The following is a 27,995-nucleotide window of genomic DNA, read 5'->3' on the forward strand; positions in this document are numbered from 1 at the left end:
TCTGTCTTCTCTTCTCCATCCTTCAGACAGACAGACAGGCAGGTCCAACTCTTGGCCTTCTTCATCACCACCATCACCATCATCATCTTCAGAGGAAGACGGACAGGGAGCCCCCTGACCCTCGCCCCACCGGGTCACCATGGCAACGGTCATCTGCACCCGTTTCACCGAAGAGTATCAGCTGTATGAAGAGCTGGGCAAGTAAGTAACATCTTCATTATCATCAGCAGCAGCAGCATTATCATCATCATTCATCAGAAGTACTACAGTACATTCATCCAGTACAGTACAAGTACCACAAATATAAGTATCATTATTTATGGTAATGTTTTATATTTGTTGTGTCTCAGCAAGATTTTTAGTTTAGTTTCATGTTTCTATATTAATATTTTAATTATTTTTAATGTATTCAAATTTATTAAAATTTTATATTTGAATCCAAAACATTTTATGATAAAATATAATTTTTAATGTGTTATCATATTATTATTATATAGTTTACTGTACTATATGTATTTATTATTTAATTATTATTATAATAATTTATTATGATTATTATTTAAAATTACAATTATCAAATGTATTATATTATCTATATGTTTTAATCTAGCCTCTTACTTTTTAGTTAATTTTAATTATAATCAGTTATATAATCAACAACTTTTATGCATTGTTTTAAAATATAATTACTGATATAATAATATAATCATAATTATTAGTAGTATCATTTTAATATTTAATATTTTGTTACATTAAAAACTATGAACAATGTTAAGTTGTTGTTCTTTTGGTGGCTAATGGAACAATAATTAATGAGACTAATAACATATCCATACATCATATTCTAACTTAAATCAGTTTCATTATTGATCATGTTACTAATTAATAATAATTACACATAGATAGATAGATAGATAGATAGATAGATAGATAGATAGATAGATAGATAGATAGATAGATAGATAGATAGATAGATGAAGGATGAGTGATCACCTTTTTGACCCCATCCCACTCACCGCCCACACACACACACACACACACACACACACATAATGCCAGGTCTCTTACATAATGTGATGGTGGGTGGCAGAATACAGCTTTCACAAGAAACACAGACACAGAAATCTTTCTGTTTCAGTTTGAACAATCAAATCTGATCAAACTGTTATTTAATTTCAATGTATTGTTGATTCATCACGCTGATCACACTGCAGCGCTCTTTAAGCAGGACTTTGTTGATCTCAGAGACACGTTTAAAACTGAATCTGAGCAGCAGAGGTGGACCTTTTCTTTTTTTAAACACTGGATACTACATTTCCCATAATGCAACTTGACAGAGTCTTTCACTATAGCCTCCCTACCTGGGTTTCAAACTACACACCGTGTAATGATGACTCTGTGGTAGACATCATGACATCACTGTGACATCACCGGGTCAATAGTACCGGTAGTGCTAACAGTAGCAGTAGTTAGAGGCAGATGCAGGCTAGTACTACTCACATTTACAGTAATAGTAACATTACTGGTATTAGCAATCACTATAAGAGTACTATTAGTATTTTCAGTAGTATCTGGAGTTGTATTAGCAGTAGCAGTGACAGTACTAGTAGTTTTAGTATTGCAATAGTAGCAACAGTTGCAGTACTAGCAGTATTCTTTGCTGTAATAGTAATTGTAGGAATAGTAGAAGTAGTATAGGTGATAAATATACTAGCAATATTTGCAGTATCAGCAGTAGCTCATAGTTGCAATAGTAATGTGTGATCACATCAAACATCAGAGTTTGAATTGTGAAAATACAAATGAAATCATGCTCAGGGTGGGAAGCTCTGAGGTTGTTCTGCTGAATTCAAGCCGCTTATGAATCTTATGTAAGGCACCTTAAATAATAATGAGGAAAATATTTCCTCTTATGTGGCTCATCATATTTGAAAAATATCTTTATAGAACAAGAAAACGATTCTTGTTTTTATTTTCTCTTCTTTCTAGGGGAGCGTTTTCAGTGGTGCGACGCTGCGTGAAGGTGCTGTCGGGCCAGGAGTACGCTGCCAAGATCATCAACACCAAGAAACTATCTGCCAGAGGTGAGGAGTGTGTGTGTGTGTGTGTGTGTGTGTTACACCTCCACTGCTATGCTGGGTGTCAGCGTCTATCATCCACTGACCACTGACAGTATAAAGGACAGTGTATGCATGATGTCACCCAGAGGTGTCTGTAGCCGTTTTGAAGCTCAAAATCTGTGGCCACCGCCATTTTGGCAAAGAAGCTGTTCATCAGACGGGCATAATGAAGCCTGGTTGCTCAAACAGGCCACATGTAAGGGCATGCACCTGTCTATCAAAGCGGCCATGCTGGTAATTCTGCATAACTTTAAGCCTTAATATAATTTGAACATGTGAGTTATATAAAAATTCAGCCTCAGTACAGTTGTCATGAATTTGAAATTAGCTATAGAGATCAAAACTGCTGCAAACATGTTAAATGAAATTGGACATTTTAACATGGGGGCTTATGGAGACTGACTCACTTCTGGAGCCAGCTTCAAGTGGACGTTTGAGGAACTGCGTTTTTTGACATTTCTGCTTTGGCTTAACTTTACACCCACCGAGGTTGTCGCTTGTCGCTTGGGTCTGATCAGGGACCCGAACACAACCTCCAAAACTAGCGGTGTCCAGTCTAGCTGCTTGCTTAGAGGGATTTTGTTGCCGGGTTTGGCTCCTGAGTCAGTTTGGTTAGCTGACCAAGCTAACAACAGTGGTTCGCTACTTAGCAATTTTTGCCCCCAAGTGCAGTATGAGTCATCAACAGCTTTTTATCATGTAACAGGAAATAAGAAACTAAAAAAATTGACGATTTCACCTAACTGTTGGGCCAAATACTGAAGTACAGGTGACATCATTTTTGACTTCATGAGGACTTTAATTCAGGTATATATTGTCTGTAAAAACTTGCTCCTCCTCATTATCTTGTTGCTGTATTTTAAAGTTTAGTTCAGCTGGCCCCTCCTACACTGCAACGTATTTGAAAGACTCTGAGGTCATACGTTGGCGACTGTGCCGCCTCACACAGAGTGTTAGCAAGACTGTAACATTAGTGTTACATTCACGGTGCTCACCGTTGTTTCTGTAGTTAGCTTGCTTCCGGTCGCCGATGAATTCAGCTCATAGATCATCAGGAAACATTAAAGATGCGACGTCACTGGATGAAAGATGCTTCTTGATGTTTTAATGATGAAACTGGCCGTTCTTTCAGCTCTTTACCTCTCCCGCCTCTCTCTCTCTCTCTCTCTCTCTCTCTCTCTCTCTCTCTCTTTCCATTTCCATAGATACATTTTTTTATGACAATTCTGGTTTTGAGATTTCCTCTGGTTGCCTAGCAACACCTTGCAAAGTTGACAAAGAAGTGTGTGTATGTGTGTGTGCGTAACATCACTGCAGTAACTGGTTTTATCAACACTGTTACATAACAATAACAATAATCATAATGAAAATGATAATAGTAACCTGACTTCTCTGCTGAATATTGATTATTTTTATGAATATTTTTTTCTTTAAAATGGCAAAACAAGTGAAGAAATGTGCACCAGAGTTTCCAAATATCCAAGATGAAAGGTCAGTCTAAAACTCAAAGATATTTCATATCATTGATATTTTCATCCTATAAAACAAAGGAAAGGGGGAAAAAAGGAATAATTGATCAATCATCAAAAAGTATTTGATTAAAAACTGCCACAAATATTTAATGTTGTAGATTGAATTACAAACAGGAGAAAACAGAACTTTCTTCTTCTTCACACCCTCAGAAAGTAAATGTGTTCAGATGCCAAATCACCTCCTCCACATCTTCAGCTCTAATAACGTATCATCCCATAATATCATAATATTACTTCCTGACCGCTGCGGCTTGCAGCTCTGCTCATATTTAATATTTAGTTTGAATGTAATTACAGACTTTACATGTTTAAATGTGTTTAAATGAGCTATCTCACCGTCATCAGTCTGAGTGTGACCGACTCAAACCAGGCAAAGTTCTGCATTTAAAACCGTATGCACAGCTAAATATCAGCTAAATGTACTTTAAGTATCAATAGTAAAAATACTCGTTAATACTGAGGCATTGTTGTTGTTTCATGGAAGAAGACAAGACAAAGTTCTTACACACAAATTAGCTTTTTCTCTAATCTTTTATATTTAGTGAAATATTGAGGAGTTTTACTGCTTGACAGTATGAAATGAAATAAGCTATAGAGACCCTTTTGGTTGTACTAGCTGTGAAGTTGGACATTTTAACGTGGGGGCTAATGGAGGCTGACTCTTTCTGTAGCCAGCCTCAAGTGGACATTTGAGGAACTGCAGTTTTTGATACTTCTAAATTTGTCTTAACTTCATGTTGATGCTACATCGACTAGTAATCAGGTGGATGGTGTCTCTGTCCTTTGACGTCTGTTCTCACACTACTTAACTTTGAGCTCCAGGTAGAACATTCGCAAGAAACACATTACGGCACTAAGTCATATACCACTTTACTGATTTGGACCACCAGGAAGAAAAGGAGTTTTTCTGGCCCAGGAGGCTGAGGAATGTTGTGCTTGATGTCATGCCAAAACTGGAGCTGAGCAAACAGGCAATGTAACCAGGCTGTATAGGCAGTATAAATAACTGGCAGAGGCAAAGAGTGACAGAGAACGAAGCTGCTGGAGTAATTGTCAGACTAGCTTTTAGTCTTTGGCGAGAGCTTTTGAAATAAAAAGCTGCATATGAATATGAACAAACAATATAATGATGATTATCTATTTTTAATCATTATAAATTTAGTATTTCTTGACTTAATTTTGATTGTCAATGCAGGAGGGGCAGACCTGTCACAACCATCAGTTTGTTGTTTGTTTATATAACAAAGCATTTTCCACCACAATGTAAACATGTTTAGAGTTTTGACAGTGAATGATGGTGATCATTAGTGATCGTCTTAAATATCAGCAGAGAGTCAGCTTGTCTGCCTGGAAATGAGAAGCTAAATCTATCAAATGTTCTTTTAACCAGCAGCCTGTGTTTGTGTGTTTGGGTTTGAAGCCAATGTGACATTTGTTCGCTGTGTTTTCCTGGAAGAGAAGTTTGTGACGTCTTTAATGCAGCTCTTTGGTTCGTTTCTGTCTCTTTGGTTTGAAGACATCCTGCAGTCTGAGCTCGTTCATTCTGCTGTCAGATCTGTTTTCAAATGATTTTTGTTCTCAGTCTTTGAACTGCTGTTCTGTTGGAAACCTTCCTCAGCAGATTCTCTGTTGGCTGCGGGACCCTTGTCATCTCTTCTGTTCATTCAACTGAAACTGGGCCTGGATCAGTCCCTACAGCTTTGCTTGAGATGAATGGAGAGGTTAAATTGAACTGTGTTCAGTGGGAGTTTGTGGTTTTGGTTTATTGTGATTCAGAGTCCAAACATAATGAAGAACAAGCTCAGCTGACCGCAGATCCAAACACAAAGACAAAGAGGACACATTATGCTCAGGTCTGGAGGAGGATCCTGTAATATATTTATATGTTTAATGTTCAAAAGACACATTTGTTCTAAAACTGGCGACTCCAGAAACATCCCTATTCACCCTCTGTCTCAGTCTGCTCTAATTGGTCAGCTCTTGTTTATAGCTATAATCAACCTCACTTAGCTGCCGGGTGCTAATCAAAGCAAATTAATTCCTGCATTTAGACAGCAGCAACACACACACACACACACACACACACACACACACACACACACACACACACACACACACACACATACCAGTGACAATTACAACGAAGCTAATGCCAGCTGACCGTCTGATCTTCATCTCTTCTGCCTGATATCTTCATCTCTTCTGCCTGATATCTTCATCTCTTCTGCCTAATATCTTCATCTCTTCCGTCTGATATCTTCATCTCTTCCGTCTGATATCTTCATCTCTTCCGTCTGATATCTTCATCTCTTTTGTCTGATATCTTCATCTCTTCCGTCTGATCTTCATCTCTTCTACCTAATATCTTCATCTCTTCCGTCTGATATCTTCATCTCTTCCGTCTGATATTTTCATCTCTTCAGTCTGATCTTCATCTCCTCTGCCTGATATTTTCATCTCCTCTGCCTGATATTTTCATCTCCTCTGCCTGATATTTTCATCTCTTCTGCCTGATCTTCATCACTTCCGTCTGATCTTCATCTCTTCCGTCTGATCTTCATCTCCTCTGCCTGATATTTTCATCTCTTTGTCTAATGTTCATCTCTTCTGCCGGATCTTCATCTCTTCTGTCCGATCTTCATCTCTCTTGTCTGATCTTTAGTCTGTTGTTAGTTCTAAGAAATTACAGTCATAAGACACAAAGCAAAGTTTAGAGCAAAGTCTAAACCACTCTGTGTAACAGAAAAAACTTACTCTTTCTGTGTCATTGTTTCCTCACATGTTTAGGTCAGAAACCATCAAAGCTGCTTGTTCAGTTTATGACTCACAGTTTGACGATGACGCCGACAAATGAATCAACATGTTTATTAAGTCAGATCTTACCTCATCTGAACAGTCGGCGGACAAAATGTTCACACAGACCTCAGTAGCGATTTCAGTCTCAGGTTAGCATACGTGCAAACATTATCAGCAGGTTAACAGCCTGTACAGCAGAGCTCCTTTCTGTTGATGACTGGCGACTTGCAGCTGTCACAGCTCTGATTGGTCGATATCAGACAGATACTAAACTTTCTGTATGTTTGTGTGTGTTGGCAGATCATCAGAAGTTGGACCGTGAAGCTCGAATCTGTCGTTTACTGAAGCACCCTAACATTGGTGAGTACTTCTCCATATACTACATAATACTACATGATAAAATGTACTGCAGGTGCTACTGCTACTACTGTATTACTACTACTGATGCTACTAAAAGTACTAATGTTACTGCTGAGGTTACTACTGCTGCTATTAGTACTACTGCTCTGTTTAGTACTCCTATTAGTACTCCGAGGGTCTAAGGACAGAGGGTGTCACTTCCTGTACAGATTGTAAAGCCCTCCGAGGCAAATGTACTTTGTGACTTTGGGCTATACAAATAAAATCTAATTTGATTTGATTTGATATTTCAAGTTTATCTGTACAAGAGCTTTCAACAACATGGCAATTCAAAGTGCATTACAGCAGATAGGAAAGGCCTCAAAACAAGAAACACAATTTGTGTAAAAAGACAAAGAATACTACTTGGGAATTTACAACAATGACGGTCAGATATTTTGTTGTGTTGTGTAATCATTTGGAAGAGAAGAGGTCTGAGAATGGAGCCTCAAGAAAGAAAATCCAAACTAGTTTAGTAACATGTGGTAATATGTTGTAAACGCAGCAATGTGATCCAATGCAACCAAAACTTTGTTATGTTCTGTGTCTCAGTGGACATCATGCAAGACCTCATTCAAGAATAATCATGAATAGAACCAGGTGATGAGGCACAAACATCATTATTGTTTCAGTCAGAGGACATTAGATTCATAATTCATAAAGATTTGTTATTAGCCAGTATGACATGTGTCGTCAATTGGTGTTCAAGTCAGGTCCAATTTTGTTTATATAGGCTAAAATCATCTCAGAGTTCAGGAGCAGGAAATTACATTGCATCCAGTTTTCAGGCCTCTAAATGTATAATTTCACATACAGCAGAGTATCATCAGTGTGACAGTGGACAGTACTACTGCAATTATGTAGAATTTGGACAAGAGGTGAAACTTAACAAGAGAAAAGCAAAGGGGTGAGAATAGAGCCCTGAGGTACTAATACTACTGATTAGTAGTATTAGATACATATACTACTACTACTGCTACCACAGCAACTGCTACTACTACTGTGATTCTACTTCTACTTCTTGGTGGTGACTATGATGGTCGTGAAGATGAATTATGGGGGTGTACTTACTAATTGCCGAGTATCACCAGGGAGACGACAGGCAGAGAGCAGAGAGGTTTTCCTCCTCCACACTGATCTCTGATCAGCTGCAGCTGCTTTAAAGTACACAACTCTTTAATGTGAACCACAGTTCTAATTACAGAGCAGGAAGAAGAGCAAACAACTTTTTACTGAGGTATAAGTACTAATACCACGCAGTAAAAAAGATTCAGGTAGTCAAAACAAACATGTAGAATTTAAATTCAACAAAATGTGTTTTATTCTGTCGAACATGAGAGCAACAAAACAGTGAGAAAAAAGGTTTCCTCAGTCAGATTTTCCTCAAGTCAAACGGGTCACTGACGTGTCTGTAATTAATGTCATGTAATGAGTTTCTTTATTATAATTAGACAACATCATTGTCAGCTTCTCCTTCCACCTCCATGTGATGGCAGCTGCTCTGTTTTCTTTCACCATGCTGAGCGACATCAACACTGTTTTCATTTCGGCTGAGAATGAGCTGCGTCAGACATGATTATGTAATAATCTTCTGCGGTTACTTTGTTAGGTGTATGTATGTGTGCGTATATAAATTATGTGTGTGTGTTTATACAGTATATATACACACACACAAACTCCATGTGGATTTTGTCCTCCCTGAGTCTGCATGGGTTCTCTCCATGTACTCCGGCTTCCTCCCACAGTCAGTTAATTGGTGACTCTAAATTGCCCGTAGGTGTGATGTGAGCGCTATGTTTTTATATGTGTGTGTGTGTGTGTGTGTGTGTGTGTGTGTGTGTGTGTGCGTGTGTGTGTGTTTGATAGATAGATAGATGGATTTGAATTTAAATTAAACCTGTGCAAGAGTTTTTATACAAAAAGTAAAAAATAGATATTTTTTAGATAGATAGATAGATAGATAGATAGATAGATAGATAGATAGATAGATAGATAGATAGATAGATAGATAGATAGATAGATAGATAGATAGATAGATACAACATTTTTATAGAAATAAGAAATAGAACCACAAATAGAGACTAAATGTATGAGTTGTATGAGTGCAAAATGTCCAGAAAACATCAACAAACTGCAGTGAAAATAAAGTTGAATTCAATATAATCTAGTGTCTTAAGATAGAAAGGTATCAGATCTGTACACTCTTGTGTAGGATGGCATGGTGGTGCAGTGGTTAGCACTGTTCCCTCATAGCCTCACAAGAAGGTTCCTGGTTTGAACCTCCTTTCTGTGTCGGTTAAGTATATATAGTGTGAATGGTTGTTTGTCTCTGTGTGCCAGGATGTACCCCGCCACTCTGGCATAGGCTGCAGCCCCCCATGAAAGAAAATCCATGGATGGATGATTGTGCGACCAAAAGAATTCATGATAATATTATTGTGTAATGATATATTTGGTAGCACACCCTTTGGAATAAATAACTGAAATGAATCACTTCCCGAGTTTCTTACACCTCTGTACTGGGATTTTAAACCACTCTTCTTTTGCCAAGTACTCCAGGTCTTTCAGATTTGATGGGTACACTCTCCTAAATGCTAGATATAGATAGATAGATAGATAGATAGACAGACAGACAGACAGACAGACAGACAGATAGATAGATAGATAGATAGATAGATAGATAGATAGATAGATAGATAGATAGATAGATAGATAGATAGACTGTATATAGATATTAATGTGGCTCAGGAAGTAGAGCAAGTTGTCCACTAATCAAAGGCTGGTGTTTCAATCCCCGCCTCCTCCAGTCTGCATGTCAAACTATCCTTGGGCAAGATACTGAACCCAAATTGCTCCCAAAGGATGTGTGAATATGATTAGCTCCCTTCTCCCTTGCATGGGAGCCTGTGCAGTGAATGTGATGTTTAGTGTGAGAGTGGCTTGAGTGGTCAGAAGACAATAAAGGAGTTATATAAGAACATTTCAAAATGCCAAACACATAATCCTCTAGGTCAAACTCATCTTTAACTTTTAATGTCAGTTTTGTCTCTTTTTTCTTTTTTTTCATTAAATAAATTACGACTTCAACTTGAATTACGTCTGGAGGTGGAGAGAGAGTCTGTAACCACAAAGGTACTGAAGAATATTAAGTATCATCAAAGTGAGTGGGAACCACAAAGAGAGTGGAAAGAAACAGATTATTTAAGAGGTGCGACGTGTATTGTTAACATAATATCAATATTTAATGTTTAATCAGTACTAGAAACCTGTCCTTGAAAACCAGAAGAAAAAAAAAAAGACATGCAGCGTAGATGTTCTAAAACAACGAGATAAAGTTCGTTAAACTGAGCAGAGAGACGATAACCAGGAGTCAACACTTCCTGTGACTAATTCACAATAAAAGCCTCCTTCCTACTGAGAGTTCAGACCATCAGACTGAACATCTGAACACATCCAGCACAAAACAAACTTAACAAACTGAACCAGAGTCAGTCTGCTGTTCAAATATGACCTCACATGGACCCGACCAGCCAATCAGCAGGCTGCAGCGTCCAATCAAAGCTCTGTGTGGGCAGGTGATGCTCTGCAGACACTGAGGAGTGTTACGTAACTGTGTGTGTGTGAGTGTGTGTGTGTGTATGTGTGTGTGTGTTGCTAAGCAACAGTGTCCTTAGGTGAAGGCATCAAAACCCTCTTTCCTCCTACACACACACACACACGCACACACACAAATCAAATCCCACTGCTGTACTGTGTGGGAGTGTTTCGAGAGAAAAACCTGATTATTTCTTTCTGAGTGCTTCACACAGGTACGAATGTGTGTGTCTCTGTGTGCATGTGAGTGTGTGTGTGTGTGTGTGTGTGTGTGTGTGTGTGTGTGTGTGGGCAGCAGCTCCTCTTTCCTCTTGTTATATATCCTATTATACAATCTATACAGAGTTTTACATTCAGAGCAGAAACAAACAGTCTTCAATCATTAGAGTCATCCCCCGCCACTGCAAATAAATAATTTTACTGTTCACTGTTTTACTGCAGTAAAAGTACTAATACACGCTATAATACACAGCAAATACAGCAAAGTAAAAGTCAGTCTAGACATCTGATTGGACAAATGATCCGTGCTTACTTTAATCTTTAATCTGAAGCTAACGCACACATGAAGCATCCTATCATGCTCTGGGGGTGTATATAAAATGCTAAGCAGGTCCAGTTAAGGAAAAGATCTAAGCGGGTTTGAAAGAGGGTTCACAGTTGGATGTCTGGAGCTTTGGTTATATTAGATATGTGAGGAAGAACAGAAGTAAAACTCTTCCTCAGGTGAATGAGAATGTAAATGCAGGATGTGAGCAGGAACAGTCTGTCCACAATCATGTAGAGAGGGTATTATAGTCGGGCTGCAGTGAAGCATAAAGCCCTCATTACAAAGATGACGCACATTTGAGAGTTCAGTGATGTAAACGAAGGTGCAGTTACCTTTTGTTTTGCAATTGGAGAGAGTGGAGGTGGTGGTGGTGGGTGGGGGATAAAGAGCAAAGATTTGAAGTCGAGAAGTGAAATGAGGAACAAGGAAATCTTACAGAAAGAAAAGCTTTGGAAGCAAGTTTGTTTATTTAAAGGATCCCTATTAGCCATGAGATTCCTGGGGTCCAGACCAAACATGCAATACATCCATCCGCCCATTTCCCTCCATTTATCTGGGGTCAGGCTTCGGTAGCAGAAGGTTTAGCATGGAGCTCCAGATGTCCCTGTCCCAGCAACACATTCCAGCTGCTCTTGGTAGTCCTGTGGCGTTCCTAGGTCAGATGGACTATGTAGTCTCTCCAGTAGGTTCTAGGTCTGCCCCTGGATCTCCTCCTAGTTGGACATTCCCGGGACACCTCCAAAGACCACCACCTCCTAATCAGCTGCACAAAGGAGCAGTGGCTCTACTTTGAGCTCCCTCCGGTCATGTATTGTATACCATCTGTTCTCAAACTGTGCTATGAGTCCTACTGGTGGTACTGTACTGAAATAAATATCAAAGCATCCACAACTTTAAATGAAATTAAATTAGGAGATCCCTAGAATGTAATTAAAAATAAGTTTTGTATTTCCTGAAATATCTTGCTTCAATATCAGCCTGATACGTAGACACACAGTGGTACTTGGAGAAACTAATATTTTCTGAGGTGGTACATGGTGTAAAAAGTTTAAGAAACAGTGTTGTATACAATACATGACGTTAATTGAATTAACATACGATAAAAGAATATCAAGGCATACATTCAAATACCGATCAAAGCCAGTAGACACTGTACATACAAATTCTAATTCTAGATAGTTTACTAATTAAAAAAATAAATATCCATCTAGATGATGCTTAAAAATAATGAGTTATACAACTCATATGAAGGAAAAAACTAACACAATTATACCACCTACTATTCAGTTCTGCGTGCCAATAAATGCCTCTGCAAATTCTTTTTAAAGGATGAGTTATTAGTGATTAGGCGGATGTTAAGGGGTTAGGTTTTCCAGTTTGTTTTAGCTCTTTAAATTACAGTTTTCTTTAATGCATTGAGCTGAGTAACCACAGTATAATCCATAACAGCTAATCTTATGTTGTGATTGTGCGTTATTACATAAACTATTTGGTCAAATAGAAATGTTGGCACCTTTGAGTTAATACACGGTTTCTTGACTGGGAGACATGTAGAGGGAATTACAATAACGTACACAGAGAAAATGAAGATCTGTGGAGGATAGCAAATCTCTGAAGTTTGTGATATTTCTTGGCTGAACAAAACAGAACTGGATGAGTTTAATTACATGATAATAAGAAGTTAAGTACCTGTCGAAGATCTGAGTGATATCTGAGTAAAAATTATTCAGTAAACTGTTTGTCAGGGTTTATGAGGAGTTCTCTTTGTTTGCAGCTGAACAGTCATGGAAAGAGGACAGTTGATTCAGGTTCTTAGGTTTTGCAGATAAATATCAGTGTAACGTCGACATAGCAGTGATATGGCACCATAGACCAGTCATGTCAAACTCAAGGCCGAATCCCGCCTGTGAGATAATTTCATACTTCTATTATTAATGGCCCGCCAGTAAATTGCACTCCCACCGTTCCCACATAGCCCTGCAACATCCGCCATGCAGTCTTCAATTATGGCCCACTGGCTGATTTGAGTTTGACACCTCTGCCATAGAAAACATGGACATAATACCCACAGGTTTCTGAAGTGGTGTATGTGAAGCTCAGAGGTAGAACTGGTGATTTTGGCCACCAGTTCTACCTCTGCCCCCTTCCAGCTAATCTAAAAATGGGCAAAGACGTGAAGCGTTGGGGGAGCTGAGGTGAGCTGAATGACGCCTGGTTGCTCAAATAAAACACCTGTAACGGCACCCACCTGTCAATCAAAGTAGCCACGCTATTAATTATGCCTAAATATAATTTGAGCAGGTGAGTTATATAAAAATTCAGACTCAGTACAGTTGTCATGAACGGGGAGATTTTTTTCTTTCTTTCTTTCAGTTCGGCTACATGACAGCATTTCAGAGGAGGCGCACCATTACCTCATCTTTGACCTGTGAGTCCTCTTCTATTTTGCTCTGTTCTGTGATACAGTTTGTTACATATAAAGTATGTCATGGTATTCTATTCATGTGATGATGTCATGTTTTTGTCATGTTGTTATCTTGTTTTACAGTATATCGTTTACCTTATCTTATGTTGTTATGTTGCATCGTGTTACGTCATTGCACATTAAGTTACATCATGTTACAAGGTGAATCATTAAGTTATATAACGTTACATTACACTATACTCTGTAATGCTACGCTTACTTCATGTTATATTTCATGTTTTTACATTACTTTATGTTGCGTCATGTTATTTTGCATTACATTACGTTGCGTTACACTAAGTTGTGTTATGTCATGTCACATTATGTTGTGTTACATTGTGTTGCATTGTGTTATGTTACATTGTGTTGTGTACAAAGCAGTATTAACTCCATGCTACTCCAGGTTTTTCATTGTATGTTTTTCTCTGTCTCTTTCAGGTTTATATATTTATGTATTTTGTGTGTTATTTATGATGTTATGATATGTAGCGGTATAACTGGAGAACCACAGTGTTAGGCTTTGTTTATAACATAACAACATGTGCTTTGTTTTATGTTTGTAATTTGAATCATTAAGTGACATTAAATAATGTTATATTATGCTATGCTTTGTAATGTTACACTTTGTTTCTGTTGTTAAGTTGTGCTGTGCTGTGCTGCGTTATGTCTTGTGTTTGTTGTATTGTGTTATATTACATGTTGTTATGTGTTTAGTCTGCCGTGAGCTGGCTCGCAGTTCAGAGGGAGAGCACACACAAAAGAAAAATTAAACATTTTAATCAGTGAACAATCAGTAACATCAGTGATGAACAGTGGAGATGAAGTTTGGTCAAAGAAAAGACAAAACAGAGGAACAAAACCAGGAGACCGTGAGGGACCTGAGAGAGAGAACAGCTTTATGGCTCGTCAGCTGATCGGAAATAAATGATGAGCCGACAGGTAAGCTAAACGACGAGCTGACCGGTGAGCTAGATGATGAGCCAACAGGTGAATCGACAGGTGAGCTAAATGATAAGCTGACAGGAGAATTAACAGGTGAGCTAAATGATAAGCTGACAGGAGAATTAACAGGTGAGCTAAATGATAAGTTGACAGGTGAATCAACAGGTGACCTAAATAATGACTTAACAGGTGAGCTAAATGATGAGCTGACATGCAGTTAAAGTGTCTTTACTGTTTAACTGCTGATAACATCACACAGGTGTCCCTCCGCTGACATATTTTACCTGTCACAGGTAAACTGATGTTTAGTAGTGGCCCTCCTTTAGACAAACATGAGCTTACCAGGTTACATTAACCTGTGCTTTATTATTTTGTCTTCTGTTATTCATGTTGTCACATTAAATCACTTTTATATTATGTTTGCAGAGCCTTTCTAATCTTCCTATAATGCTTGTGTCTCTCTCAGGGTAACAGGTGGAGAGTTATTTGAAGATATTGTAGCCAGAGAATATTACAGTGAAGCTGACGCCAGGTAGGAAACACATTCATCTTCTTCCTCACTTTTCTTTCTGGTCTTCTTCATCACTGATCATATGATGGTGAAACAGTTTCATCTTTTAAATTATGGCTACATCTCACCTCTGACCCCTCTCTCCTTGTCAACAGTCACTGTATCCAGCAGATTTTGGAGGCGGTGCTACACTGCCACCAGATGGGCGTGGTCCATCGAGACCTGAAGGTACCTGTCCTTATGTTACTTCATTTCTATGTAGTGCACAGTGTACTTCCTGATATAGTGTAATTATTTTGGCAGAGTAGTGTTTGAGAGTCAATTTGAGTATTAACAGAAATGACGCAACATATTACCACTCCTTCTTCGCAGAATCACAACCATGCGGTGCATTAGCTCCAACATTTGACTTCCAAAATATAGGAATAAATTATGTACAACTTGCATTTGTATGTTGCAATATTCACAGCAACCACCATTTTCACAATGTCAGAGGTCCCTCCCTTTTCCGCTATGTAGCCAAAATAGCACACTCAACTTTTTGACTATGTGAACCATGTGGGTATTCAAAGAACACGGCGTCCAACCATATTTGACAGTGTCTACACGCTTGTGTACTCAAAATAACAAGTGTAAGTATGGAAGTGCAGGAAACCAGTAACGGGTAGTAACTCCTATAATACCATCACACACGATAGACGGAGAATTGTTTGTTGTCAGACCACCATGTCCCACTAAAATCACACCAGTAGCGAGTTCTTGAGTTGTTGAGGCGACAAAATCCAAAATGTAAAGTTTGTACAGTAACACAGTTTATCTTCATGGATTATGTTGATGTCATATTATTATTTAGAAGGCTGTCGACGTCCTTCATCTTGTGTTTCTAGAGTGATAATAGAGTTTTTACGGACGCGTAATGAGTTGTTTAAATCTCATATTTCTTAAAGGGGGTCTAGTGTAAAATTTTCCCTGCACAGTGCACGGAGCTTTAGTTTTATTTAAACTGCAAACGGTCTGTCAGTGCTACATAAACATTAGGTAACTGTTAAGTTTTCTGACGTTGACTGCTGTTAGTTATTGGTTTGACTAATGGTTGTGTGTTGATTACTGACAGTGGCTGATCAGGTTTCTAACACCATCCTTGTGTGTTAAAGAAATATGTTCATATGTTAGAGTCTGAGATAGATGGTGACTGTTAATCTAACGTTAATGTAACGGTTTTTATAACATCTGTAAAGTTGGGTGATACATGTAGGTAAACGTCTCTCTGCTGTTGTGCACTACTACTCTTTATGGTCCTGTTAGCAATGTTAGCATCTCCCATGTAAACTAACTGGCAGAGTTAGCATGTTAGCATGTATCCTGTGTCTCCAGCCAGAGAACCTGCTGCTGGCCTCCAAGTCTAAAGGAGCGGCGGTTAAACTGGCGGACTTCGGCCTCGCCATCGAGGTGGAGGGAGACCAGCAGGCCTGGTTTGGTAAGACTCTGATACTCTTTAATTTTGTTTTACTTTGCGTTTTCATTGAACTTTTAAATGTTTAATCTGTAGTTCATTTATTTTTTCACCTTAGCAACCACCCTGATCACCTTGACGACCACTCAGCAACCTTACTGACACTCTCTCTTTCATGTCTGTGTATAACAGGGTTTGCGGGGACTCCTGGTTATCTCTCTCCAGAAGTTTTGAGGAAGGATCCGTACGGCAAAGCAGTCGATCTCTGGGCCTGTGGTCAGATTCCTCTCTGCTCTACTGTCTCCTCTACTGCTGTCTTTCTTTCCTTTTTTCCTTGTTTCCTTGTGTCCTTGTTTCCTTTCTCAGGTCTCTCTCTCTATCTCTCTCTCTTTCTATCAGGTGTGATTCTCTACATCTTACTGGTTGGTTATCCTCCATTCTGGGATGAAGATCAACATCGTCTCTACCAGCAGATCAAAGCTGGAGCATATGATGTAAGTCACATGACTACCTCTGTCACAAGAAAGCTTCCTAGAATTCCTAAGAATTCACAATGAAGTGATGTCTCCTCTTTCCTCTCTCCTCTTCTTAGTTTCCCTCTCCTGAATGGGACACAGTGACTCCTGAAGCCAAAGATCTCATTAATAAGATGTTGACCATCAACCCGTCCAAACGGATCACAGCAGCCGAGGCGCTCAAACACCCATGGATCTCTGTGAGGCTCCCTCATATAAATGCATATATATATATATATATATATATGAATACATATACACAGTAAATATACATATTTATGTGTATAATCAGGCTGTTTATCATAATGATGGCAATGATGTGTGATGTGATCGTCCTCCCAGCATCGCTCCACAGTGGCGTCCTGTATGCACAGACAGGAGACAGTCGAGTGTCTAAAGAAGTTCAACGCCAGGAGGAAACTCAAGGTAGGTCAAAGGTCAAAGGTCAGGGGTCAAAGTTGGTCCCTGTTGCTTTAATGTCTGTCACTCCAGACCACGTCAGGTTCATGTACAGAGGTTTCTTAGGTTTGTTTCACAAGTGCTGCTTAATATTCTTAACTACCTTTCCAAACTTCTTTTCCTTCCCTCTTCCCTTCCTTTTTTCCTTCTTTGCTCTCTTTTTTCCTTTCCTCACTTCCTTCCTCCCTTCCTTTCTTTCCTTCCTTTTTTCTTCTCTTCCTTCATTCTCTCACTTCCTTCCTGTCCTTCCTTTCGCCCCTTCCCTTCCTTCCTTTACTCCCTTTTCTTCCTCCCTTCCTTACCGCCTTCCGTTGTCCCTCCCTTCCTTCGATCCGTCCTTTTCTTTCCTTTCCACCTTCCCTTCCTTTCTACCTTTTCTCTTTTTCCTTCCCTCCTCCCTTCTCTTCCTTCCCTCATTTCCATCCCTTTTCCTTTCCTCTCTTGCTCCCTTCATCCCTGCCTTCCTACCTTTCCTTAATTTCCTTTTTTTTTCTTTACGTCTTTTCTCTTTTTCCATCCCTTCTTTCCTTTACTTCCTTTTTTTTCTTCCTTCCTTCTTTCCTCCCCCCATCCTTCCTTTACTTTCTTGTGTCCTTTCCTTCAGGGAGCCATTCTGACCACCATGTTGGCCACCAGGAATTTCTCTGGTAAGTCCAGAGTTCAGGGGGTTTGACCTTAAACCTGTTACAGTAGCTGAAGGTTAAACAGTCAGAGACTTGATAAGATGTGGGAGTTCACACAATTAACAGGTTAACACTGTGTGTGTGTGTTTGTGTGTGTGTGTGTGTGTGTGTGTGTGTGTGCAGTGCAGCAGCTGTCATAAGGATTCAAACACACTCCAGGACACCACGGGGCTATAGATAGCATGGAAACCACCGAGAGAGACAGACAGACAGACAGACATACAGACAGACAGACAGACAGACAGACAGACTAAGATGAAGATGAAATACAGAATAAAATAACACGTTTTAATTATTATTCTTATTATTGTTGTTGTTGTTATTGTTATTATTATTATTTTAATTATTAAGCCACACTGTAGTTGTGGGGACCATCTAACACCTTGACAACAGCTCAGTTAACCACTCTGACAACTTCCTTGACAACCACTTCGACAACAGCCCTGACTACCACCGTGACAACCATTCTGTCAACCACTCTAACAACTTCAACTACTACTCTGACAACTGTCAAACTACATCCAAAAAAGCAAAGTGCTGTAAAGTCTGTGGGTGGAACTGCTTCATACCCCTGCAGCTGAGATTAAAACGTCTTCCCCTTGTTAAAATGACTACAGTCGGCAGTTACTGTGTGCCGGTGTGACATGGTCACATGATAACACGGTCAACCCCCATCACCCTCATCACCCTCCAGGGTTTCATGAACAGTCAGGAATGTGTTTCTGTGTTTCTGCTCTCCAACTATCTCAAGCTGAAACTAAATTTGGCCTCTCTCTGAGTGACCCCCATGTGACGCCGGGACCTCCCTCCACCTGTCTGTTAATTTGTTTAACTGCTGAATCTGTCTGTGTGCAGCGACAGACAGACAGCAGAGGAGTCAGACAGGAAGCAGAGCTGCATTATTAGAGGATTTTCAATTTCCACTCTTCTGTGAACTATTTCCTGTGTGCTGAAGGGCTCATAGGCAGCGGTTGTCGGTATGATGCCGTCTCTCCTCTTCTCTGCGTTTGTTCCTTTCTTCCTGACTCTGCTGCTTCTCTTTCTCTTCATTATCATCCCTCGCTCAGGAGGAAAGAGTGGAAGCAACAAGAAGGCCGACGGAGTCAAGGTAACAACTTTATCATTATTATTATTATTAGTGGTGTTAGTAGTAGTAGTAGTAGTAGTAATGATAGTAGACCTTCGTTGGTCTTCTGCTATTTCATATAGCACCATCATCAGCATTTTACCAAATACACATTAATAACTTTTCAGATTTTTTAAATAATCTTTAACAAACAATAAAACACTTCAGGCACTCTTATTGGCTCATGTTGGACGACATGTGACTAAACTAGTCGTCTAACTACAGTTTGCAGTGACTGCTAGTAGTTAAACTTAGTGTTGTAGCCAAGACAAACTAAACTGAGACAAAGACGTAATATTCACAAAAACTCTTCTTTAGGTAAAGCGTGGTTGCTACATGAAGACACCATGTTAGGTTTCGCCTTGTAGTATTTACTGCTGTATGTTCTCTGTTGTTTTGCTGTTTTGCGTATAAACTCTTGGTGGTTTAGGAAACCAAAAATATAGTCCAGCTTTTGGACAATTATATGATATCCCAGCAGTTGTTCTTGAACTAAAATCCACAGTCCTCTTTGTCTGACGACACTGAGACCTTTAAAAGGCGATCCTGAGCCCAGTCTCTAGACCGATCTCGAATACTACTACACATGACATTTTTGTCTTTTTTTTTTTGTATTTATCTACTGAAACAATTTGGGCCATGAAAGGAAAGGAATTATTTCTTATTTTCCATTTCTTCTTGGCTGTAACTGAACCTCCTTTGACCAGCCCTGTCCCAGCTCAGGCATGTAGGCATGTCCAGGCGCTGCATTCATGAGGCAGCCACCATTTGACCTCTGTGTAGTGAAACCGCCACACAGAGACAGCATCATCTGATAAGCTAAAGCAAATACATGACACTGACAAACTCCACTGACAAAACAGTCAGTTCAAGCTGAGAAACGTCAAACACTAAGTCCAATAAACTCAACTGAGTGGCCTTTTTTATTATATTTAAAATACTTTAAACTTCAGCTTTAGTTAACAAAGCCAGATTTCTTCCTGTGGTTTAACCTTTTCCAGTGTTCAGTCACTCGTGACTCTCCAACACTGATATTTGATGACACTCAGCTTTCTTCTTGAGGTTTGGCAGCCAATCAGATGTTTGTGACAGCTGAGAATCCTTCCTGTTGAAACATCATCAGTGTAACCCGTGTTGTTGTTATAGGAATCATCTGAGAGCACAAACACTACCATCGAGGATGAAGACACCAGAGGTATGCACACACAGACACACACACATGCACAGAAACGCACAGAAACACACACAATAACCTGTCTGTCTGTATGTCTGTCAGTGAGGAAACAGGACATCATTAAAGTCACTGAGCAGCTCATCGAGGCGATCAGCAACGGAGACTTTGAGAGCTACACGTATGTAACACACTAACACACACAAATGAGTAACGAAAAAATCACTTGATAAAAATGGACACAAGTTGAAAATTTCTTAACTACAACTATCATTTTTGCATCTTGATTATTCACACGAGGGAAGAATGTAAGATGAAATGTATTTTTGTGAATATTTATTTTGTAGATTATCGTATTTTTCTCTGGTTTAGTCGGTGACACAATTTAATTAATGATAACTGTTTGTATTCTGTTGCTTCATTCAGAACAGGAACTATATATATTATGGTACTGAGGTGTACACAATGTGTATGTGAGGTGTACACAATGTGTATGTGAGGTGACATCACCCATAGGTTTGTGAAGAGCCATCATAAAATCTGTCGCTCTGACGTTCTGCAGTTTTTCGCACTTCACTTCACAGCCAGGGAGGTTGCTGCTTGGGTAGAGCATTGAGGTGATGTGTCACGTTCACAGTCAGTGTTTAGTTATCCCACAGTTGAAGTATCCCTGAGATGTATTCAGTAACAGTCAAATTTATAGTTAATGCTATTATTTCCTTAGTAAGACTCTTAATGTGAAAATCTCACTGTCCTCTCAGTAAGATGTGTGACCCGGCTGTGACGGCGTTCGAGCCCGAAGCGTTGGGGAATCTTGTCGAAGGCCTCGACTTCCACCGCTTTTATTTTGAAAACTGTAAGTTGAACCAAACTTCCTGCATGATTGGCTGGTTGTACCTGGTCCATGTAGAGACAATAACAGGTAACGCTCTCCGTCTGTCCTCAGTGTGGTCTAAGAACAGTAAACCGGTCCACACCACCATCTTAAATCCTCATATCCACCTGGTCGGGGACGAGGCCGCCTGCATCGCTTACATCAGAGTGACGCAGTACATCGACGCCAACGGGACGCCCCGCACCGCCCAATCAGAGGAGACCAGGGTCTGGCACCGCCGTGACGGAAAGTGGCAGATCGTCCATTTCCACCGCTCAGGCTCCGCCTCTACACTCAACAAGTAAGGACAGGTCAGAGGTCAGTTTTAGACAGGTCAGAGATCGGTCTTATCAGTTTTAGACACGTCAGAGATCGGTTGCAGACCATCCAATGTTTTTTCTTTATTTTTATTATTTTCTACATTGTAGATTAACACTGAAGACATCAAAACTATAAACTAACTCATATGTAATTATACAAACAATTAAACAAAGCAAAATATGTTTTGATTTTTAAAGAAGAAGAAGTAGCCACCTTTGGTTGAATAACAGCTTTGTGCACTCTTGGTATTCTCTCAGTCAGCTTCATGAAGTCGTCACCTGGAATGATTTTTGATTAAACGGTGCCTTGTCAAAAGTTATGAATGTTGAACATGAACATGAAGACCAGTCAATCCAGAAAATTTGAAGAACTTGTTTCTTCAAGTTCAGTAGCAATAAGCATCAAGCATCATGCTGAAACCCCAGGAAGGGAGTTACCTCAACTGCAGAGGATAGTCCACATAAATGGTTGAAGTAGTTCAAGTAGCAGACACATTTCAACGTCAACTGTTCGGAGGACACTCCATTAATCAGGCCTTTATGGCTGAATTACTGCAAATAAACCACAACTGAAGGATACCAACAAGAAAAACTGAATTGTTGGGGCCAAGAAACACAAATAATGAACATTAGACCAGTGGAATTCTGTATTTTGAGTCCTAATTTGAGACTTCGTATAGACCACCATGTCTTTGTGAGACACAGAGAATGGATGGTATCAACATGTGTGGTTCCCACCATAAAGCATGGAAGAGGTGGTGTGATGATGTGGAGGACACTGTTGGTGATTTATTTATTCAGCACTAAAGTATAAAACATATTTTGTTTTGTTTATACTTTCTTTGTTTACCATTTAAATCCACATGTGTTGTTTAATAGGATGATGTCTTCAGTGTTAACCTACAATGTAATAAATACTAAAAATTAAATAATAAAAATGTTTGTTTGTTTGTTTGTTTACCTGTTGTTGTTGTTGTTGTTGTTTTTCTGTCTAGTTAACTTCCAGAGTGGGCGAGTCTTTGATGGGGCCACCGTCGCCTTGACAACTGATTGATTGACAGCAGGCCAGGCGTCTGACACCAACCATTCAGGCCATTCAGGATTTAGTTTGAGAAAAACCAAGATGGAGGAGGAGGGCAGGGCCAGAAAGCAGTGAACTGCGCAACCAATCAATCAATCGACCAATCAGCTTCCTCTTATCAGCTCGTCTGGACTTTGCTTGAGCCACGCCCCCTTCTGCCAATTAGCAACAGAGCACAGATCATAATAATGTGTAGAAACAATACCTTATCTCCAACTACCGCCTTCAGGATGATTGACAGGACCGGCACAACAAACCCTTGAAAAAACTTTTAATCAGATCTTAATTTACCTCTGAAAACACACTTTAATTAACATACAGTTAATAAATATTTAACGATTCCATGACAAGTTTAAGGTGCTAATAAACGAGTGTATTTTGGTTTGTGTGAAACATTTTCAGCTGCAAATTAATTCAAATATTTAACAACTTATTAGACAGTATTGAGGAGATTTTAATAAGTGATTTTAAAGTTTCTGCTTCGGAGTTTTTAATGTCCTTTAACATGGACATTTTAAAGACCTTTATTTTTCAATCAAGGTATAAACTAAGAGATTCATGTATTATGATAAATTAAGAGGTTTTAAACGGAAATTGTTCCATGAAAATATACCAATAACTATAAATAAAGTAAATAAATTGACCATTTTACCATGAAAGACGCCACAAAATCACCTCAGTTAGCTAACTATTCAATTCATGAGCAGACTAATTAACTTTGTTACTTGGTATAGGTTTGTGCTTAATAAATGAATAATTAATGAGGTTTTAATAGATTACGGCATTAACCAAGATGTTTTTTTTAAGTGTAACAAATCAAATCCTTTTTAGGCGTTTTAATTTCTCAATAATTATAAAATAAATACTTCCAACAGAAGGAATTCAGTTTCCATTTACTAAAATTAAGAAATAATTTAGATTTTTGATCATTTTACTTAAGATAATAATATTTTCGCATTTCTATCTCTCTGCTTCCAAAAATAAACAAAACATCACTTGACAATAATACACAATAAAATAAATCAATAATAAAAAACGGCTAAGTATCTAAAAGAATGTATTACTAAACACAGATTTATCTATATTTCAAATTTAACTTTAGTTCACGTTAAAATTAAAAATCAATAAACATTGATTTTATTTTTTAGGCAGATTTTATTTCCTTTGTAAGATAACGAGTCAAATGATTCAATATCACAAAAACAAAATTATATTATATATATAGTTTTTAGATATATTATTTAATTTGTGATGTTTAGGCAAAAAATTGATTAGAAATATATAAATACAACAGAGTAAACTTAATAATAATATTTAATAAAAGCAGTTCAGGAAATGTTGAGTTTTGGATGTTGGACGCTCATCTCTCTGCTTCCATCAGGCTCGGAGAGCTCCACAAGCTTCCGTCGCTCTCCGACCTGCGATCTTCCATGAACGACCACACCCGACCCCCCCTAGCCCCTAAACCCGACCCCCAACCACCAGATATCCAAAGGAGGAGGTACCTCAACGAGCTGTCTGCCTGCTGCCTGCACTCCAGGCTTCATTTAGAGGAAGAAACTTTAGTTTATAAATATATTTAGGTTTGGAGGCAGTGGATCTCCTGTGAGGGGAAGAAGAGAAGAAAAAAGGATGTGACTAAACAGAAAGAGGAAGAGAAGAAAAAGGACAAATTATTCTCCCTGATTTTGCTTTAGCACTTAAATTTAATTTAATTAGCGTTCAAAACCTTTTAAGTCACTACTGAACATGAGAAATCATTCAAAATGAAACATCAGCGTCATTTCTGATTTACAGATATCTGATTATTGATCTGTTTGGGGGATGCAGAATGAGTAGAAAGCCAATCAGACTCACTGACACAATCACCCATCATCTGTTGCCGGGACCAAAGTCAAAGTCAAATGAAACTCATCAGTACGGAGTCCCAGAAGTGACAAAAATAACTGACAAGTCAAACAATTACACAATTATATAAATTAATAATAGGGATTAAATCCTAAACTTTTAAATTGTTGAGTTAAATTGTTTATTTTACATTTTTCAAATGTGTTTGAGTCCAATATTTTAAAACAGTAACTATAAAGTCTTATTAATGATGATTATAAGCAAAAAACAAATGCATCAGACCTCATTTTATGTTGACGTTTTGCTAAATGAAATCAGCTTTTCGTCTCTTTTGAGGCCTCCGTACATCAGGACAATCTGACTGGCAATCTGAGCTCATATTTCTGTTTACATTATCTTTGTCGGAGACTTAATTATTTGATAACTCAAAATTAAAACTGCATCTTTGATTGATCCTTTTCGAGGAGATTTTAAGGTTTGGTGGTGATGGCGGTGTTGTAAAAGTTTTTGGCTGGAGTTCTGTACGGAGAGCTCGTACTCCTCTTCATCGATGGTGTTTACTTTCTGTACAGATGATGTGATTTTATGCATGCAGGAACTTGACTTTGTGTTTTGTGTTTTCGGCTTTGGTATCTGCTGCGTTTTGGTGCTCGTGGCTGCCATGTTGTTTTCCAGCTCTCCAGTGACTTGACTCAGACTTGTTAGCATTGTTAGCATTCCTCACTGGGAGAATGGTGTCTGCTGGCCACGAGCTGACAAAACGTCAGTGGTGCTGTCTTTGATATTCTGCAACTTTTGACCCGTTGTATTTGTCTCAGAGGCTTCAAGCAGCTTTTTACCGTCGGGAGAATGTAGAACTTTGTACAATCAGATTCTTACTATGACAATATCATTAATATTACTATTCTCGATATAACGCATTTGTATATTTAAAAGCTTTGTAATGTTTGAATCAGACATCCAGTGCTAGCGTTGTGTGAATCACCCTGTAGTGAACACCTTGTGTATTATTAGCTTTTTTTATTTTTGTTAGTATGATATGCATTGTGACACATAGTGTGTGACACTTAGCAACCTCTGAATGTGTTTGCCACAGCGCCACTGCCTTTTATTTGCCTTGACGTCTTAGTGCCATTGGGCGTCCCTGCTCAGAAAATACTAAGATTATTTCAAGGAGGGTTAAATCTGGTACAACTGGACTTGATCTGTGAATATGTTTCACCTCTCATACAAGAGGCCTCTTAAGATCTTACTGACTGATGGCGAAACCCTGGTGTTTATTGGTGGGATCGACCAGGCTGCTGTTTCCATTTTCATTAAGGTCACCTGTGGTTTGGTGTGAACGACTGTCAGTAAGGTCGCCTGAGTGGATGACGGAGTCACATGAGACTTGGCGTCTTTCACAGACCTCTTTGATGTCATCATCATTTATCATCTAGTGGGCCCACAGAACCTGTTAGATGCTGAAAATGCAGTCATTAGTAAAAAAAGGTTATAATCTATAAAATTAAATGTTAATCCAATTTGAACTGTGCTGTTGGGGGTCTGACCAGGGGCCATCCTGTTGATCTCTGTTAACTTTGTTCTGATGTTACAGCATCGTGTCCTCTCACATTAATACGAGTAAATCTGCTGCTGCAGCATTGTCACACCTGACTGACTGTGACCAGTGGATGAAAGTTACTAAGCACATTTTGTGTTACTCATACTTTCCAGTTTACTCTACTACACTTTAGCGGTAAATACTAAAATACTATAGTTTTTACTATAGATTACTAAAATATGATTACTACATTTGTAAAACTACAAAACATTGTTAAAGATTAAGGCTGGGGCTCCAACCCTTTATGACTTATGACCCTTTTATTTAATATATGAAATCAAAGTACAGATGCTGTTATGCTGACATTAACTAATGAGATAGCTAGTTTGAATTTATTCCCTCTGATATGCGATTTCACATAAATTCAATGCAAAGATGTGAGTCGATACCTATGAACTAAGCACTTATCATATGCTGTTGCTCAACAGACAACAAATATCTGGTGTTATTGAAATCTTGATCCTATTCAGTCGCTTTCAGCCTCTTCATTAACAAACTAAAGTGTGAACACAGTCGGGACTCCAAATGGCACCTGCAGAGTGAATGGCTGTTTTCTACAGTAGACTAGTCTGTGTTTTCTAAACCTCCACTTTGACCTTTTAAGACACTTGAAAGTTTTATTTATTCGTGGTGGAAATCTTTGAGCACCGGGAACGCTCAGACGCTCCCTGCAAATATCTGAGATGTAATTTTTTTTAGAACTGTTTTGGTGTTTTACGCTTGAAACTGAAGACTTCATCTTAAAGCAGATTTCACGTCATTCCGAAGAACAGATGCTCTGATGTGTTTCCTGTTTTTATCAGATGTTCAGTGGGTGTGGCTGCTCCGTATTTATCCTCATGAATCCAAAGCAGCGACTTCCAACTGTCCAAATGATTTGTTCAGTCTGTGATCCAGAGGGGATGACTGATGATTAGGATTTAGTAACTTTTTGCTCAGACCGTTTGAAGAAAGAAGAAACCAGGACGGGTTGGAAGTCTCTGTTTTGAAGCTTTACCTGCAGCACTGAGAGCATGTTCACCACAGGAAGCTTTTCTTAACGATGCGACAGGAAACAGCAGGAAGAGTTTGCTTCAGACGCTACAATAACATGCTCAGCTTTGTTAGCAATCCTTAGCTGTTCCTCCAGGCTCGAGATAACAGGTTTTCAGTAAGCTAAGATTTGTGGCTAAAAGCATGCATTGGTTAAAGTTAGGAATGCTAATAATGATAATAAGAGAGTGACAAGAAATGAAGGTTACATTTTAATATATTTTAAAATGTTGGTATCTTTTTTATCTGCTATTAAAGAATGTTTAAGTTGCCAGGGAATTTATGTCAAAAACATTTCAAACTAAATTTTATAGTTTAAATACAGTCGTAAAATCTCTGATGCCACATTTGTGCATGTGACTCCTTTAACAAAATACAAAAATAGGTTTGTATTCGTCTGCAGTTTGGTCTGAAGCTCCTCTGCTCTCTGGGTTTGTTGGGTTTTTCTTCAAAAAACAGAAATGAAAAAGAAACAATTCATAAATAAAATATCCATCAATAAACAAACCAATTGTGTATATTTTGAATTCAATTGTTTCTTTTTCATTTCCGTTTGTTAAAAATAAAATCCAAAGGTCAAACAAGTCCTCGCTGTTTCCTGTCCACCAGGTTCACGCTCTGCAAAATCAATAATCAATGATCAATAATCAGCTCCTTCATATCCACTCAGCTTTTCTACTATGATGGATATTGTACTGTACTGTATTAACTCCAATGCTGCATGCTCAGTGTGTAACAGTGTGAACTGTGTGTGCGTGAGAGAGAGGGAGTGTGTGGGTGTGTATGTGTGCGTGTTTTTAATCTTTTTTCTTTTGTAGTTTTTTGGAGTATTTCTTCTTCTGCATCGTGTTCAAAGTGTTTCTGTAAATAAACTGAAGTGGTCAAACGCTGACGTCTGATTTTTATTTGAGTCAATGTGTGACCT

General features: G+C 38.7%; 1 protein-coding gene across 2 annotated transcripts; it reads left to right on the plus strand.

Annotated features, from left to right (window-relative positions):
• Positions 1–3: 3 nt before the first annotated feature.
• camk2a (calcium/calmodulin-dependent protein kinase II alpha) lies at positions 4–27,962 on the plus strand. 2 transcript variants are annotated; one of them, XM_019269425.2, is made up of 18 exons: positions 4–201; positions 1,990–2,084; positions 6,749–6,808; positions 13,362–13,416; positions 14,861–14,926; positions 15,061–15,133; positions 16,280–16,382; positions 16,551–16,634; positions 16,758–16,852; positions 16,951–17,073; positions 17,216–17,299; positions 17,937–17,979; positions 19,083–19,123; positions 20,288–20,336; positions 20,418–20,493; positions 21,074–21,168; positions 21,259–21,504; positions 22,502–27,962. In XM_019269425.2, exons 1-17 carry the CDS (start codon positions 140–142, stop codon positions 21,489–21,491), a joined length of 1,437 nt encoding a protein of 478 aa, XP_019124970.2. In that variant the 5' UTR covers positions 4–139; the 3' UTR covers positions 21,492–21,504; positions 22,502–27,962. The 2 variants fall into 2 exon arrangements, with proteins under 2 accessions (XP_019124970.2, XP_019124971.2); XM_019269426.2 differs by having other exon boundaries at positions 21,259–21,487.
• Positions 27,963–27,995: the final 33 nt, after the last annotated feature.

This window comes from Larimichthys crocea, chromosome XXII, assembly GCF_000972845.2.
Source record: "Larimichthys crocea isolate SSNF chromosome XXII, L_crocea_2.0, whole genome shotgun sequence".
In the NCBI taxonomy this organism is placed as follows: Eukaryota; Metazoa; Chordata; class Actinopteri; family Sciaenidae; genus Larimichthys; species Larimichthys crocea.

What these genes read in the sequence shown, in the direction of transcription:
- camk2a (XM_019269425.2), top strand. Translation starts at nt 140, where the DNA reads ATGGCAACGGTCATCTGCACCCGTTTCACCGAAGAGTATCAGCTGTAT. An exon ending in ACTGAAGCACCCTAACATTG is followed by an intron (nt 6,809 to 13,361) that starts GTGAGTACTTCT and finishes TCTTTCTTTCAG; the next exon opens with TTCGGCTACATGACAGCATT. An exon ending in CATTACCTCATCTTTGACCT is followed by an intron (nt 13,417 to 14,860) that starts GTGAGTCCTCTT and finishes TGTCTCTCTCAG; the next exon opens with GGTAACAGGTGGAGAGTTAT.